General features: G+C 40.4%; 1 protein-coding gene across 1 annotated transcript in view; it reads right to left on the bottom strand.

Moving 5' to 3' along the window:
- The window catches only part of FNTA (farnesyltransferase, CAAX box, subunit alpha), a 30,042-nt gene that overhangs the window by 2,328 nt on the left and 9,857 nt on the right, over positions 1–17,857 (bottom strand). The window contains exons 4-6 of the mRNA XM_081220932.1: positions 8,313–8,417; positions 3,302–3,428; positions 1,525–1,673 (exon numbers count right to left, since the gene is read on the bottom strand). Of these exons, the coding sequence (XP_081077058.1) occupies positions 1,525–1,673; positions 3,302–3,428; positions 8,313–8,417 (381 nt within the window). The remainder of the gene's footprint in view (positions 1–1,524; positions 1,674–3,301; positions 3,429–8,312; positions 8,418–17,857) is intronic.

The following is a 17,857-nucleotide window of genomic DNA, read 5'->3' on the forward strand; positions in this document are numbered from 1 at the left end:
CTCTGAAGGAAATGTCAGCCACAACAAGGAGACTGTCCTTTTTTTGCTGAAGCAATCTTGGGGAAAATGTCTAAGATCTACTTATGCCAGAAGAATCATGACTCATTGAAAAAGAACTAAATAATCTTGGAAGCTATAATAAAAAATAGACAAGCATGGAGATTATATAGACAAAGAATAAAAACAAGAAACCAACAACTGCATATTTCTTATATTCCAAAACAAGAGTACCTGCAAACTATGATGTGATTCCATTCCAAATGGACGCTCCCTACTTTTCTCTTCCCCTTAACCAGATTATTAATTGTAATTTAGATCCAGTTACAAAAAATTCTAAGGGAAGTACAGAACTTTGCTTCACTATATGCTTGCTCAAATGAGTTAGTGACTGACTAAAGTTTAGTAATCTTAGTTTTGTTGCAGTGCTGTTTTAACGGCATTTTTTTTCACAGAAAGTAATAATAAACTCATTCAGCATTACCAAAATTATGAATATTATAAAAAAAGAAGCCTGGAGAAGAGAGTTAATATAGGACACTAGATTGGAGACTGCGTGTGTGTGCTTTTTTAAAATTTAAATCACCAGAACCCTATATATAGAACAGATAAAATTAGAGCCAACTGCCCTGATCCACGCAGAAGTAAGGGCAAGGGAGATGAGAGGCAGATGTACCATAAAATCAGCTCTTCCTAGGAGCTGTTGAAACAACTTTTATAATTAAAGTATTACTATAATCTCATCAGGCTATAAAGACAATAAACATATTCAAATCTCACACAAGACACTGAGACAAATTAGACAAAGTCAGAAAAGAGGTTTAGGGACAGAATATAGAAATTCATGCCAATTCAGAAATTTCTAGATCTTGTAACAGCATTTTGTATGCTAGAGCAGTTTTCAACTGGGGGCGATTTGGGCTGGGGAGGGGTTTACTACTGAGATATAGGGCATAAACGCTGAGAATGGAGCCACACATCCTGTAATGCACAGGACCACAAAGACTCATTGGCCCAAACCCTGCACTCTGGGGACTGTTATCTAAAATTTAATGAGACAGTTTTAAAATAAAGCTTCCTAGACACTATGAAATCTGAGTTCTTCTCAATCTACAGTAGCAACAATATTTTAAGAAACTTAAGGCACTACAAAGTAAAGGTTTACTATACACCAGGGGCCCCCAACCCCCAGGCAGTGGACCACTCCCCATCGCTCACATTACCACCTGAACCATTCCCGCCACAGCCCCACCCCACCCCCGGTCCGTGAAAGAACTGTCTTCCACGAAACCAGTCCCTGGTGCCAAAAAGCTTGGGGACTGCTGCTATACACTATATTATTCGTAAATTTATCATTATAGGTTTCACCTAAGTGTTCTGTCCTATTACTTCCATGAGGGTAGGATTGGGGCAATCTTGATCTTGGCTGTATCCCAACGCCTTTATGCCCTGTATCTCAGTAGTAACATGAGACGTGGTAGGCACACAAATATTCTTTTGATGAGTGAACAAGTGAAGATTACTAACTGGACTTCTCTCTCCAATACAGCGCGATCATTGTAGCCCGTAGTGTTAGAAATTACAAAGTATCTTTGGTTCCAGACAGAGTTATTTCTCACATCCTCTTTGAGAAGCTGGTCTACATACTGCAGCTCATTATCCCAAAGCTTAAATTCCTAAAAGAAAATACAAAATAAAACATCCAATTAGAAATGTCCTATCATTTATTAACAACAAAAATAAATAAATAAAACTTCAGCAAAGCTAAGCAGGTAGAACTGAAGACATGGACTCATCACATATTTGGAGGAGAGGGATGCTGAAGGTCAAGGAAATGGCAGGGAAAGAAAAGTCATCAAAGACAGAGGAATGACGATGAGGAAGGAAAAATTAGGAAGTGATGGTGAGCACCCAGAGTGGCTGTCATTCAGTAGCATCTTGTGGAAAACAATTTAGATACCAAGCAGCGTGTTTTAACTTTGACCCAAGAACTAAAGAATTAAATCAAAAGAAAAAAAAAAGAAAGTATATCTAACTAAATGCTTATGCATTGTTTACGGTAAAAATGTGGAAGAAAAAAACCAAACTCAGTAATAAGACAATGATTAACTGTACTACTGTATATTAATTTGATGTGATTTGACATTATTACATATATTAAGTAAAAGGGAAGTATTCAAAAATGCTAAAATACATGTAGATAAATATACAATTGGATTTAGATATAAATTTTTACATTACAAAGCTGTTTTAATTTAAAAAATTATGGAGAGAACCAACAAAGACAATTTGAAAAAGGAATAAAAGGTCAAAATGTACAAATGCTGCAAAAGTTGGGGACATTAACTATGAAAAAGCTAACGGAGATATATTGCTTATTTGATACTAGCAAAAAACTAGAATTTCATAAAAAAATAAAAATACTAAATGTCTACAAAATGTATTCCTTTAATCAAATTTGGAAAAGTTTAAATTTTTAAGCAATAAATTTTTTGGTGAAATACTCTTGGTATAATGAACAGTGCAGAAAGTAGCAATTCCTGGAAAAAATTCACTGGACACAACACTACAATTGTTTGCTGGAATAAATAAAAATGCCCAGAGTGGGAGTTATAACTATTTTCTTTTCTTTTTTTTTTTTAAAGATTTTTTTGATGTGGACCAATTTTTAAAAGTCGTCATTGAATTTGTTACAATATTGCTTCTGTTTCATGTTTTGATTTTTGGCCCCAAGGTATGGGGGATCTTAGCTCCCTGAACAGGATCGAACTTGCACCCCCTGCACTGTAAGGCGAAATCTTAACCAGTGGACCGCCAGGGAAGTCCCATAACTGTTTTCTTCTATTCAGGACTTAGCATAAAATTTTAACAAGTGGGCAGAAATAAAATATACAACAGTTACTGTAAAATCATATTTCAAAGTTTATGCATGTAAAACCTTAATATGTAATACGTCCTTGTTAATTAAAATAACACAGCTGTATTAAAAATTTACAACTACTTTTTCTATTCAATTTGCTAGCAAATACGTGACACAAATTCAATCCAAAAAGTATTTTAAAAGTCACTATTATTCTTCTTTAATGTGAAGTTACTCACCAACATATCCAAAGAGATTATAAAGGTTAACCAATATGAAGGATGTCAGATTTAATTAAGTATCTGAATAATTCTTAATCATTATATATTGTTTGTAATGATCTATACATGTGTTTCAGTTTAAGTATACTACAATTTAATAGTAATTAAATTATTTAATTCAGTTAAAAAAATAAAAATCTGTAAAACACAAGAAAGGCAATACCTGAATAACCCATTGTCGATGTTGCCAGGCGTGATAATTCTTTGCATCCTGATTAAGAATATCAGCAATAAACTCAAGCTCCTGAGATGGGTCTCTCAGCCATTCCACTAGCACTCGCCTATGATGCCTAAAGTCGAGAGAAGAAGTTTCGTGTTAACTTTACCCCAAAATGAAGGTATCTGCTGCATGGGTTAGGTGATGTGGAGGGACACTCAAGAAACAGCAATTTATCTCTAATTCTCAAGATTCTACTAGAAAGAAAAGGTACTACAGAATAAACACTAAGAGAAAAAATTTCAGAACACTAAGTAACAGCTGAGAAACATAAAACAGTGATTTGCACGTAAAATGAAACCAGATAATAAGAGCTTAAAGAAGGTTTATCTCAAGCTAAATCTGAAAGTACAGTTATCTCTTGACAACCACAATACCCTGTGAAAGAATTTTTCAACATGCCCAGATGTCACAATGAGATTATGGGAAATGTGATACTATTTTATGAAGTATGGAAGCCCCTCTGGTTATCAGCATGCTGCCAGCTTTCCTTAAGTCCTAAGTGCCACCATTCAAGCAACTTCTTATTCTACCAGTTTGTGGGCAGAATGGAATTCACTTCTTCTCTGGCAAGTAGCTATGACAAGTTGCAAGTTTGTCAGAAGAGGAGTTTCTGTACCAGGAAAATACTTCTAAGAGTTCTCTATTGGGTTCTATTTTTATAATTTTCTTTAGCTGCAATATTTATAAAAATCTATTAGTGAAAATGTTCTAAAATTCACTGTGGTGATGGCTGCACATATATACCCCTTAGATGGGTAAATAGCATGATATGTGAATTATATCTCAGTGAAGCTGTTGTTTCTTTTTTGTTTTTTTTTTTTTGTTTTTTTTTTGCGGTACGCGGGCCTCTCACTGTTGTGGCCTCTCCCGTTGCGGAGCGCAGGCTCTGGACGCGCAGGCTCAGCGGCCATGGCTCAGAGGCCCAGCCGCTCCGCGGCACGTGGGATCTTCCCGGACCGGGGCACGAACCCGTGTCCCCTGCATCGGCAGGCGGACTCTCAACTACTGCGCCACCAGGGAAGCCCAGTGAAGCTGTTTTTTAAAAAAACCCGTTAGTATTCATTACACTAAAAGTGAGCAGGGATGATGGGGGAAAGGGGAAAGATTTAATGCTTAATGGGTGACCTATTCTACATGCATGGAAAATCTAAAAATTCATCTTAGAGAATATTAAGAAGGCAAGATACTACCAAGAGGAAGATCCTAGAGGGAACGGTTTCCAAATAATTTAATAAGTCTTCCAAGTCAGTGAGCACAGTAATAATTTATTTTTCCAGGTTACTGGTAAATTCTATAATTCAGGAAAAACTTAAGAATTAGGTCCTCCAGTGTGTCAAAATGACTTCTCAGAACAAAATACTAAGAAGCTCTCTCTGATGTTCTATGATTTAAAGAGTATTAAATTAAATACAGGGGTTTGATCTTACAGCATAAATTTTCATAGTGAATTTAATAAAAAGTGACCTGGCATACAGGATTTGCATTACTTGTACTATACTAGTTACAATAGCAACTAGTGGAGTGGGCAATTTAAAATGTACCGTAATTAAAAACTGCTAAGTTTCCAACAGCAGCTGCTCTGGGTTTCTTTTTTCCTTTTTAAATTTTTAAAATTTTATTTTTGGCTGTGTTGGGTCTTCATTGCTGCACACGGGCTTTCTCTAGTGGCGGCAAGTGGGGGCTACTCTTCATTGCAGTGCGCGGGCTTCTCATTGCAGTGGCTTCTCTTGTTGCGGAGCACGGGCTCTAGGCATGTGGGCTTCAGTAGTTGCAGCACGTGGGCTCAGTAGTTGTGGCATGCAGGCTCTAGAGCGCAGGTTCAGCAGCTGTGGTGCACAGGCTTAGCTGCTCCGCGGCATGTGGGATCTTCCCGGAGCAGGGCTCGAACCCATGTCTCCTGCATTGGCAGGTGGATTCTTACTCACTGAGCCACCAGGGAAGCCCGCTTTGGGTGTCTTTATATTTTTTTTTTCAAAACGATAGGTGACAACATGTTAATGACAGAATCTGCAGTGTCCAGAAAAGGAAGCTACTTCTCTTCAGCAAAAACTAGATGTAATCAAATGCTGAGAATGCTTGTGATGTCTGGATTTGTTTTTAAGATAAAATGGTACATAGTTTATGTATCTCTTCAAGTACTTTTCTGGACCTTTTTTTTTTTTTTTTTGGCCGCAACACGCAGCTTGTGGGATCTCAGTTCCCCGACCAGGTATTGAACCTGGGCCACGGCAGTGGAAGTGCCGAATCCTAACCACTAGACCACCAGGGAACTCCCTTCTGGAGCTATAACCTCCAAATATTTATGTAAAAGCACCTTAATTCCGAAGGGTCGATGTCTTTTAAATGAGGGACTGAAACTCTCTAGCTAATCACCTTTGTCACTAAAACAACTCTTTCATAAGGCAATTTCTCAGGAATGCAACCATCATACACTTACGAAGAAAGAAGCTACAGAGGTAGCTGTTTACAAGTCTACAAATGGGAATCCACAACAGCTAGCACGTCCATGCTCTGCCAGTTACTCACTGTCTTTGAAAATTAAGTATCTACTTATGCTTTGTACTCCTTAACGACCGTATCTGATCATGCAGATGATTATTAGCCAACTGGGCCAGAGAGCAGTTCACTCTCCACATGTGTCCACAGCTGGGGAGCTGTTCCTTCTCCTAAGGCTAACCTACGTGTTGGATCTCTTCCCAACTCCAAGCAAGCCCTTACTCTAGCCCCCTTTTCTCCAGAATTCTCACCTTCTCTCTTTCTAGTAATTCTCCCCACACCATGAAGTCTTTGCCACGTTGGAAAAACAAAACCCAAAGACACAGCCGTGACCAGCCGCTTGCTCCATCTTCTTTCTCAACAGCGATTCAAGCCCTGCTCCGGGGCTCATTTCCTCTTCCCACCCCTGCCCTGCCCTGCCCCGCCCCGCCCCTGGTGGGAGGACTGCTCGTGCCCAGACCAGTCACTGGCAAGCGCCCACTTAATAATCCCACGGGTCAGCTCTAGCCCCCGCTCCCCTCGACCTCTCAGCAGTAGCTGATACTGCCACCCACCCCTTTCTCCCTGAAGCTCTCCCTTCTCTTGGTTTCTGTGAGGACGCTGGCTTCTGGTTTCCCTCCTCAGTCGTCCTGGACCACCTCTCTGCCTCTCAGACGCTGATGCCCACCAGTGTTCTCTCCCCACCCTTCTCTAATTCTCCCTGAGCGTCCTCATCCAGAGCTGTGACGGCCTCTCCAGAGAAGCATTTTTCAGTCACTTACTGGACAACCGGACACCCTTACACAGGTTTTCCATAAGCACATCAAATTCTACTTGTCTAGTACTGAATCCACCCTTCTTTCCCCAAAATGTGCTGCTTTGTTTCCCCAAATTCCCCAAGTGGTCAGCACCACCATTCACCCAATGGTCAAGCCAAAAATATAGACATCATTCTTCTCTGTCACTCCCCTGATAAGTTTAACTTCAAAGCCTGTTGCTTCTGCCTCCAAAACCTCTCTCACATCTACCCTTGTCTCTCCCATACCCTACCACACTCTCCTCTGGCTCCCGCACTGCCATGGCCCGCCAGAACTGTGAGCCTGTTCCGCTATCCTCCACCCTGCTGTCAGGGTAAAGCTCCTAAGACGCAAATCTAATCATACTACTTCCTTAATTAAAATGTCAGGAGCTCTCCACTGTAGCTAAGATCAATCCCCAAACCCTTACCAATGTTCATAAGGCCCTTTATGATCTCATCCTAGGGCCCCCAAATGTACTCTAATCACATGAATTACATGCAGTTCCCGGAGTGCACCAAGCTCTTTCATGTCTCTTCTCCCCAGAATATTCTCTTTGCCTCAGCAGTCTTTCTTCTCAGAAATCATCCTTAAATCTCAGGCATAAAGACAGGGTGGTGTGTGTGCCAGTCATTACACTGGAAAAACATCAAACATCAAATGGAGGCAAGCCCTGCATGAAGAGCAGGCAGTCAGTGGCACAGAAGTGGAGACAGCTCTTGACGGACACCACACTGCTGCTTCTCCTTCACCATGACCACGGCAACGCCACCTCGTCTCCTCCTCCTCCTCCTCCTTGACCGCCACCTCCATCACCACAGTCTCTACCATTCATGGGGGGCTCACTGAATGCTGGGCACTGTCCGGACTCTTTCTTTCTTTCCTATTTGTTCTCTGTCCTCCTGTTCCATAACTTCTCTTTTCCCCCACCTTGTCCTGCTCCCCCATCCTCTTGTCTAAGCTAAGTTAGGGGCTTAATTTTTAGAACAAATACACACTGTAAAAAACCCTACCATTATATTCTTCACACTGCTCTGTAAAATGACTGGTTTTATTATTTGCTTTTTCCCTTTTAGACAGTGTCTCATTCATCTTTGTACCCCCAACATCAATAAAAATTTTTTTTGGGGGGGGGTTCGTGGGCCTCTCCCGTTGTGGACCACAGGCTCCGGACGCGCAGGCTCAGCAGCCATGGCTCACGGGCCCAGCCGCTCCGTGGCATGTGGGATCTTCCCGGACCAGGGTACAAACCTGTGTCCCCTGCATCGGCAGGCGGACTCTCAACCACTGCGCCACCAGGGAAGCCCAATAAAAAATTTTTAATAAACAAATGAATAAAAGATGAAACACCAGAGAGTCATTTTATAACACACTGAATAGAAACATTTTTTCAGATTTTTCACTCAAATATTTTCCTGACTCTAGCACTATCACGTGCTAATATCGAAGTCTGAAATAATTACGGCAGCAAACATTTGAGTGTTAACTATGGGTCAAGCACCACTTCAAGCACTAAACATAAAGTTACCTCAGTTACTCCCAACAACACTGTTAAGACTGGTGACATTAGCTCCAATGCAAGCACTGTAATTATAAAGAAACAAACAATTCCCTATGGTTTTGTCACCCATTGGCAGGTACTATTAGCATAGTGACTTATTTCCTTCCTATTTTCATCTTACCAAACTTGATAGTTTTTGGGCTGTTCCTCAATTATTGCCGTGATGTAGTTCATTTCCTCATGTAGATCCTTTTGGAGTGACTTTAAGAGAACTCTCCGAAAATGCCTACAGCAAACATCAAGCATCCAAAGTCTCATTACTCCACATAAATTGCCCAGCCACAGTATCAAATGAAGTCACAAGACAGCAACATAGACACATTTTTGGTAGGTATTCTATATAACCAATCATTTAGCAACTTAACTGCTTGTGGTTGTCCAAACTCATACAACTATCTGATGAATGGAAGAATCAAGCATTTTGAAGCAAAATAGTGAAAGGCAGCAAATGTGAGACAGAAGAAAAGACAACCAACAAGTGATTATTTCCAGGTGATACTCTGGTTACTAGTGTTCTATTACACAAGAATCAAAAACATCTCTTTCCCCATATGGTATAACCTGTTCATTTAGATACATTACTCATATAATAAATTAATTTCATTACAAACATTATCATATATTTTACTTTTAGAACCACCATAAAAATGCTACTTATAAATGAAACAAGTTTCTCTTTAATTTCTTCACAGGTGAAGTCAAATCATTAAAAAAACTTTTCCCTAAAGACATGATTAGTTCTAGTCTATTTTTACTTCAAAATTTCAAAATATTCCAACTCGATACATAATGAGACAAAAAACTTAAAAATAATTTTTAATACATCTTTATTGGAGCATAATTGCTTCACAATACTGTGTTCGTTTCTGCGGTATAACAAAGCGAATCAGCCATATGTATACATATATCCTTATATCCCCTCCTTCGTGAGCCTCCCTCCCACCCTCCCCATCCCACCCCTCTAGGTCATCGCAAAGCACCGAGCTGATCTCCCTGTGCTATGCGGCTGCTTCCCACCAGCTATCTATTTTACATTTGGTAGTGTACATGTCGATGCTACTCTCACTTTGCCCCAGTTTCCTGACCACCCCGTGTCCTCAAGTCCATTTCTATGTTTACGATTTTATTCCTGCCCTGCCACTAGGTTCAGCAGTACCATTTTTTTGATTCCATATATACGTATTAGCATACGGTATTTGTTTTTCTCTTTGACTTACTTCACTTTGTATGACAGACTCTAGATCCATCCACCTCACTACAAATAACTCAATTTCCTTTCTTTTTATGGCTGAGTACTATTCCATTGTATATATGTGCCACATCTTTATCCATTCATCTGTTGATGAACATTTAGGTTGCTTCCATGTCCTGGCTATTCTAAATAGTGCTGCAATGAACACTGTGTTACATGTCTCTTTCTGAATAATGGTTTTCTCAGGGTATATGCCCAATAGTGGGATTGCTGGATCATATGGTAGTTCTATTTTTAGTTTTTTAAGGAACCTCTATACTGTTCTCCATAGTGGTTGTATCAATTTACCTTCCCACCAACAGTGCAAGAGGGTTCCCTTTCACCACACCCTTTCCAGCATTTACTGTTTCTAGATTTTTTGTTAATAGCCATTCTGACTGGTGTGAGGTGATACCTCACTGTAGTTTTGATTTGCACTTTGCTAATAATTAGTGATGTTAAGCATCTTTTCATATGCCTCTTGGCCATCTGTATGTCTTCTTTGGTGAAATGTCTATTTAAGTCTTCCATGCAGTTTTTAATTGGGTTGTTTGTTTTTCGATATTGAGCTCCATGAGCTGTTTGTATATTTTGGAGATTAATCCTTTGTCCATTGTTTCACTTGCAAATATTTTCTCCCATTCTGAGGGTTGTCTTTTCGTCTTGATTAGATTTCCTTTGCTGTGCAAAAGCTTTTAACTTTAATTAGGTCCCATTTGTTTATTTTTGCTTTTATCTTCATTACTCTAGGGGGTGGGACAAAAAAGATCTTGCTGTGTTTTATGTCAAAGAGTGTTTTTCCTATGTTTTCCTCTAAGAGTTTTATAGTGTCTGGTCTTACATTTAGGTCTTTAATCCATTTTGAGTTTATTTTTGTGTATGGTGTTAGGGAGTGTTCTGATTTCATTCTTTTACATGTAGCTGTCCAGTTTTCACAGCACCACTTATTGAAGAGGCTGTCTTTTCTCCATTGTATGTTCTTGCCTCCTTTGTCATAGATTAGGTTGACTACATGTGCATGGGTTTATCTCTGGGCTTTCTATCCTGTTCCACTGATCTATATTTCTGTTTTTGTGCCAGTACCATATTGTCTTGATTACTCTAGCTTTGTAGTATAGTTTGAAGTCGGGGAGCCTGATTCTTACAGCTCTGTTTTTCTTTCTCAAGATTGCTTCGGCTATTCGGGGTCTTTTGTGTTTCCATACAAATTGTAAAAATTTTTGCACTAATTCTGTGAAGAATGACATTGATAGTTTGATAGGGATTGCACTGAATCTGTAGATTGCTTTGGGTAGTATAGCCATTTTCACAATATTGATTCTTCCAATCCAAGAACATGGCATATTTCTCCATCTGTTTACATCATCTTTGATTTCTTTCATCAGTGCTTTATAGTTTTCTGAGTAGAAGTATTTTGCCCCCTTAGGTAGGTTTATTCCTAGGTATTTTATTCTTTTTGTTGCAATGGTAAATGGGATTATTTCCAGAAAATGGGTTTGCCCATTTTCTGGAGAGTTTTTATAAATGGGTGCTGAATTTTGTCAAAAGCTTTTTCTGCATCGATTGAGATGATCATATGCTTTTTATTCTGTAATTTGTTAATATGGTGTATCACATTGATTGATTTGCATATACTGAAGAATCCTTGCATCCCTGGGATAAACCCCACTAGATCATGGTGTATGATCCTTTTAATATGTTGTTGGATCCTGTTTGTTAGTATTTTGTTGAGGATCTTTGTAGCTATGTTCATCAGTGATATTGGTCTATAATTTTTTCTGTGATATCTTTTTCTGGTTTTCGTATCAGGGTGATGGTGGCTTCGTAGAATGAATTTGCGAGCGTTCCTCCCTCTGTAATTTTTTGGAAGAGTTTGAGAAGGATGGGTGTTAGCTCTTCTCTAAATGTTTGATAGAATTCACCTGTGAAGCCATCCGGCCCTGGACTTTTGTTTGTTGGAAGACTTTTAATTACAGTTTGAATTTCATTACTTATGATAGGTCTGTTTATATTTTCTAATTCTTCCTAGTTCTGTCTTGGAAAATTGTACCTTTCCAAGAATTTGTCCATTTCTTCATGGTTGTCCATTTTTCTGGCATATAGTTGTTTGTAGTAGTCTCTTATAATCCTTTGTATTTCTGTGGTGTCAGTTGTGATTTCTTCTTCTTCATTTCTAATTTTATTGATTTGCATCCCCTCCCTTTTTTTCTTGGTGAGTCTGGCTAAAGGTTTATCAATTTTGTTTATCTTCTCAAAGAACTAGCTTTTAGTTTTATTGATCTTTGCTATTGTTTTCTTCGTTCCTATTTCATTTATTTCTGCTCTGATATTTATGATTTCTTTCCTTCTACTGACTTTGGGTTTTCTTTGTTCTTCTTTCTCTACTTCCTTTAGGTGTAGGGTTAGATTGTTTGAGACTTTTCTTGTTTCTTGAGGTGAGATTGAATTGCTATAAACTTCCCTCTTAGAACTGTTTTTGCTGCATCCCATAGGTTTTCGGTTGTTTCTGTTGTCATTTGTTTCTATGTATTTTTTTATTTCTTCTTTGATTTCTTCAGTGATCTGTTATTTAGTAGTGCACTGTTTAGCCTCCATGTATTTGTGTTTTTTAGTCTTTTTCCTATAACTGATTTCCAATCTCATACCATTGTGGTCAGAAAAGATGCTTGATATGATTTCAATTTTCTTAAATTTTCCGAGGCTTGATTTGTGACCCATGATGTGATCTATCCTGGAGAATGTTCTGTGTGCACCTGAAAAAAAGTGTATTCTGCCACTTTTGGGTGGAATGTTCTATAAATATCAATTAAATCTATCTGGTCTATTGTGTCATTTAAAGCTTGTGTTTCTTTATTTTCTGTTTGGATGATCTGTCCATTGGGTAAGTGGGTTGTTAAAGTCCCCTACTATTATTGTGTTACTGTCGATTTCTCCTTTCCTGGTTATTAGCATTTGCCTTATGTATTGAGGTGCTCCTATGTTGGGTGCATAAACATTTATAATTGTTGTATCTTCTTCTTGGATTGACCCCTTGATCATCATGTAGTGTCCTTCCTTATCTCTTGTAACAGTCTTTATTTTCAAGTCTATTTTATCTGATACGAGTATTGTTACTGCAGCTTTCTTTTGATTTCCATTTGCATGCAGTATGTTTTTCCATTCCCTCACTTTCCACCTGTATGTGTCCCTACATCTGAAGTGCATCTCTTGTAGACAGCATATATATGGATCTTGTTTTTGTATCCATTCAGCCAGTCTGTGTCTTTTGGTTGGGGCATTTGATCCATTTGCATTCAAGGTTATTATCGATATGTATATTCCTATTACCATTTTCTTAATTGTTTTGGGTTTGTTTTTTTTTTTTGCGTTACGCGGGCCTCTCACTGTTGTGGCCTCTCCCGTCGCGGAGCACAGGCTCTGGACGCGCAGGCTCAGCGGCCATGGCTCACGGGCCCAGCCGCTCCGCGGCATGTGGGATCTTCCCGGACCGGGGCACGAACCCGTGTCCCCTGCATCGGCAGGCGGACTCTCAACCACCGCGCCACTGGGGAAGCCCTTGGGTTTGTTTTTGTAGGTCTTTTTCTTCTCGTGTTTCCCGCCTAGATAAGTTTCTTTAGCATTTATTGTAAAGCTGGTTTAGTGGTGCTGAATTCTCTTAGCTTTTGCTTGTCTGAAAAGCTTTTAATTTCTCCATCAAATCTGAATAAGATCATTGCTGGGCAGAGCAGTCTTGGTTGTAGGTTTTTGTTTTTCATCACTTCAAGTATACCTTGCCACTCCCTTCTGGCTTGCAGAGTTTGTGCTGAAAAATCAGCTGTTAACGTTTTGGGGATTCCATTGTATGTTATTTTTTGTTTTTCCCTTGCTTTTAATATTTTTTCTTTGTATTTAATTTTGGTTAGTTTTAGTATGTCTTGGTGTGTTTCTCCTAGGGTTTATCCTGAACGGAACTCTCTGTGCTTCCTGGACTTAGGTGACTATTTCCTTTCCTACGTTAGGGAAGTTTTCCACTATAATCTCTTCAAATATTTTCTCAGACCCCTTCTTTTTCTCTTCTTCTTCTGGGACCCCTATAATTTGAATGTTGGCGCGTTTAGTGTTGTCCCAGAGCTATCTGAGATTGTCCTCTATTCTTTTCATTCTTTTTTCTTTATTCTGTTCCTCGGCAGTTATTTCGACCATTTTATCTTCCAGCTCACTTATTCGTTCTTCTGCCACAGTTATTCTGTTATTGATTCCTTCTAGTGTATTTTTCATTTCAGTTGTGTTGTTCATCTCTGTTTGTTTGTTCTTTAGTTCTTCTAGATCTTTGTTAAACATTTCTTGTATTTTCTCAATCAGTGCCTCCATTTTATTTCCGAGAGTCTGAATCATCTTTACCATCATTACTGTGAATTCTTTTTCAGGTAGATTGCCTATTTCCTCTTCATTTATTTGGCCTTGTATGTTTTTACCTTGCCTCTTCATCTGTGACATATATTTTGCAGTCTCATTTTTTTTTTTTTTTGATGGGTGGGATTGTGTTCCTGTCTTACTTGTTGTTTGGCCTGAGGCGTCCAACACTGGAGTTTGTTGGCTGTTGGGTAGGGCTGGGTCTTGGTGCCGAGATGAGGACCTCTGGGAGACCTCACTGCGATGAATATTCCCTGGGGTCTGAGGTGCTCTGTTAGTCCAGTGGTTCAGACTCGGAACTCCTACCGCAGGAGCTTCGGTCCTACCCCTGGCTCATGTGCCAAGATTTTGCAAGCTGCGCAGAGCAGCAAAAAAAAAAAAAAAAAAAGAAGAAGAAGAAGAAGAAAGAGTAAAAAATAAAATTAGACTAGGAAACTAACAGATATGTTAGAGAGAATATAAAAATAAAAATATACATGGAACAACCGTAAGGTAAAACAGAATCACAATAGTAAACAAGAGCAGAAGGGGAAAAAAAAAAACAAGAGCAGAGGGAAAAAAAAAAAAAGGTAGAAAAGGCCTTGGCTGTGGAGGGCGGGGCCTAAGCAAGGGCGAGGTTTGGGTAGTGGGCGGGGTCTATGCTTGGGACTCACACGGCTGGAAAAGGCCCTGGGGGGTGTGTGTGTTGGCGGGGGGCGCTTAGGCTCAATGGAACAGAAGGGGCCTAGGTCTGCTTCTGGTAGAGGACGGGCGACCCGCCTGGGAGCCCAGCTGGCTTCCTGGGCCCAAGTGGGCGGGGCAAACACCCTCTGCTCCTCTTCTGCTCCTCCCGTCCTGGAGGGCCCCTCCTGCTGCCTCTCCTCCTCTCCCCTGGCCTCCCTCCTATGCCTCCAGGACCCACGCATCCTGGACGGGGCTTTGGAGGGCAGGGCACCCGGCCTGGGAGCCCAGCAGGCTTCCCAGGCTCGAGTGAGTAGGGCAAATGCTGGGCACTCTCCCCACTCCGATCTGAGCCCCCGAGGGTCCCTCCAGGCATAGGAACCCCTCCCCTCTCAGCCACCCCTCAGGGGCGCCGGTCCTGTCTGGCCTCCACTTCTCCTCCCTGCTCAGTCCCCCCATGTCCTACCGGTTCACTTGGGGGTTCCTCCCGTCTCCTTGGGCTTCGAGGTCCCCCACCAGTGTCTGGCAAGCGCCCTAGTTGTGGGGAGATGCCAACTCTTGTGTCTTCCCACACCGCCATCTTGACTCTGCCCCCCAAAAAAACTACTTTAAAAGTTATCTCTTAAAATGAAATGCTAAATAGAGGAAATGACAGTATTTCTCTATTATAATTAGCTTAAAGAAAATGAGGCTCCACAGAGCACATACACATACAGGCAGCCTGGTTCATATGGGTAATTTCAGGTATACTGTTTTTAAGAAAACAGCAAATAAACTTAGGAAATTTTAAATGCATTCTAAGTTGCTCTGATCTGTGTACAGTCAGGAATTTCTTACAAGCTAAAAAAGTGCATATTAGAGACATAAAGTGATGGAAGATCACACTAACAGCTCTAGATAATCCTACTAAAATGACAGTAAAGAAATAAAAAGGGTATAAATCCACAAGGATGAGGGGATACCACAGCAATTGAAAGAGGTCAACAAAACAATGGAAAATGGTAAGCTGATAGTTTTGACTGACTTAGAAAACCAGAAAGTGCTAAACACCTGTCAAGTGAGGAAGAAAGGTTCAGAAGTGAGATGTATCAGGTATTTCCGAAACTGGAAGTCAAGAGTGGGGCTCTAAACATTTTAAAATGTAGAAAGAGTCCTCAGCAGCCAAGATCCTTCCCCCAACCCTGAGCAGAGAGGTGACATCTCCCAACCTGGGTGTGTGTGTGTGTGTGTGTGTGTGTCTGTCTTTTTTTTTTTTTCCTCACACAGAGCTCCTAAAACCCTTGTAAATTCCTGAGTGATAAGAGCACTCGGGTATCTCTTCTACTGAGGTGATTCTGGTTGGGCTCCTGGATGGCTCATGGTCACCAGAAAGACCAAGCCTTGATTAGAAACTTGGAATGTTCAGCTCCACCTCCCATCTTCCAGACAGGGGAGAAGGGCTGGAAATGGAGTTAATAATCGATCGTGTCCACGCGAGGAAGCCACCATTAAATCCCAACAGTAGGGGATTTGGAGAGCTTCCAGGTGGGTGAACACATCCACGTACCAGGAGGGTGATGCACCTCAACCCCACAGGAACGGAAGCTCCAGTGCTTGGGACCCTCCCAGATGTCACCCTATGCACCTTTTCATCTGGCTGCGCATCTGTGTGTTTTATCATATCATTTAATAAACTGGTAAACATAAGTAAGTGTTTCCCTGAGTTCTGTGAGCTGCTCTAGCAAATCAGTTGAACCCAAGGAGGGGGTCGTGGAACCTCTGATTTATGGCCCACCAGTCAGAAGCACAGGATGTGCGACTGGCATTGGGGTGGGGCAGGCTTGTGGGACCAAGCCCTTAACCTGTGGGATCTGACGTTACCTGCAGGTAGACAGTGTTAGAATTGAGTTAAACTGTAGGACAACCAGGTGGTGTCACAGGGAACTGCTTGGTAGGGGAAAAATCCCACACACATTCGGTGACTAGAAGCGCCAGAAGTGAAGTGTGTTTTGTGAAAGTAAAGAAAACATGCAGGAGAAGGAGGACTAGGGTTTTCCTAAAAAGCCTGGGCAGCAGACAAGTGGATTTATTTTCTGGAAAAATCCAATGCAGAAAGAAATACCAGACACAGCAGAAGGCAGGGTGAGGTAAAGGCTGGAAACAAGGAAATTTAAAACGCTGATACACTGAATAGCTGAGATGGCCCCCACCCCTGTCTTCCCCTGCCAGAATTGACCCCCAGAACTGTGGCAGCCAAATGTACACTCCTCAGACAGCTCTTCTTCAGAGAAACAAAGTAGTCAAGAGAAAAGACCCAGAAATACTGACATATGAAGACGTCAAACAAAACAGCCATGCCTCCACACTAGCTTCATGGTAAAGCCCTCTAGGTGACAAGTCCTGCAACATGCAGAGATGCCAAATCAGGTTTTTCCTGCTTCCACTGTAAGTATGAAAGGAGAGCCAAGAATTACCATTCATCTGAGAAAAATGTTTACATTAAAGAGAGCAAAACAAATAGAAAAAATGAAAACATATCCCATCTATGAAATAAACAAGATGCTATTAAAAAAGAATACTCAGAGAAGATAAAAAGAGCTCTTGTAAATTAAAAATGAGTGCAGATAGAAGAGTTAGAAGATAAAGTTGAAGAAATCTCAAAAGTAAATAAAAACGGATGAGAGTAAGAAAAGACAACCTCAGAAGTACAACATGCAACTAAAAGGCATTCCAGAGACAGTCAACAGAGGAAAGAGAGAAGACATTATCAAAAGAACATAAAAAAAAAAAAAATTCCCAAAGCTAAAGAAAAGGTTAAAACGAAGGAATGGGAATCTTCTCAATAGAGGCTGAAAGAAACAGAAAGACAGTTTTAAAAATCTAACGGAGAATGATTTCCAATCTAGAATTCTATCACTAAAGCTCGAAGAGACTGAAGACACTTTCAAATTTATGAAACCTCAGTAACAATTTCCATCACAGCCTTCTAAGAGTTTTCTTCTATTCAAGGATCTGGTCTATAAAATGAGAGTAAAGCAGGAAAGAGAAAGATGTGGGATCTAGGAAACAGGGACCCAACACAGGAAAGAGCTATGGACCAGACACGTGGTGCCCAAGTCCTTGGAGAAGAAAGGAAGGAACTGAAGGGTTACCTGCTGTGCTCAACAGTAACGAGACATTCTCCATGAGCGGAGAGTCTGGGAGACAGTTAACTTGCTGGTAAAAAGAGAACAAAACTAAATAAAAAAGCCAATCTGTTAAAGGAAATGTAAATATATGATGAAATGTGGGTCCGCATGAACCATGAACTGATTACTGTGATGGAGACAGTATAGGAGACTGAACTCTATTTTCCATAGAAGGAGTAATGTCTAAAATGAAAAAATCACAAATAATCAAGCATA

This window comes from Mesoplodon bidens, assembly GCF_964165515.1.
Source record: "Mesoplodon bidens genome assembly, chromosome: 20".
NCBI lineage: Eukaryota > Metazoa > Chordata > Mammalia > Artiodactyla > Ziphiidae > Mesoplodon > Mesoplodon bidens.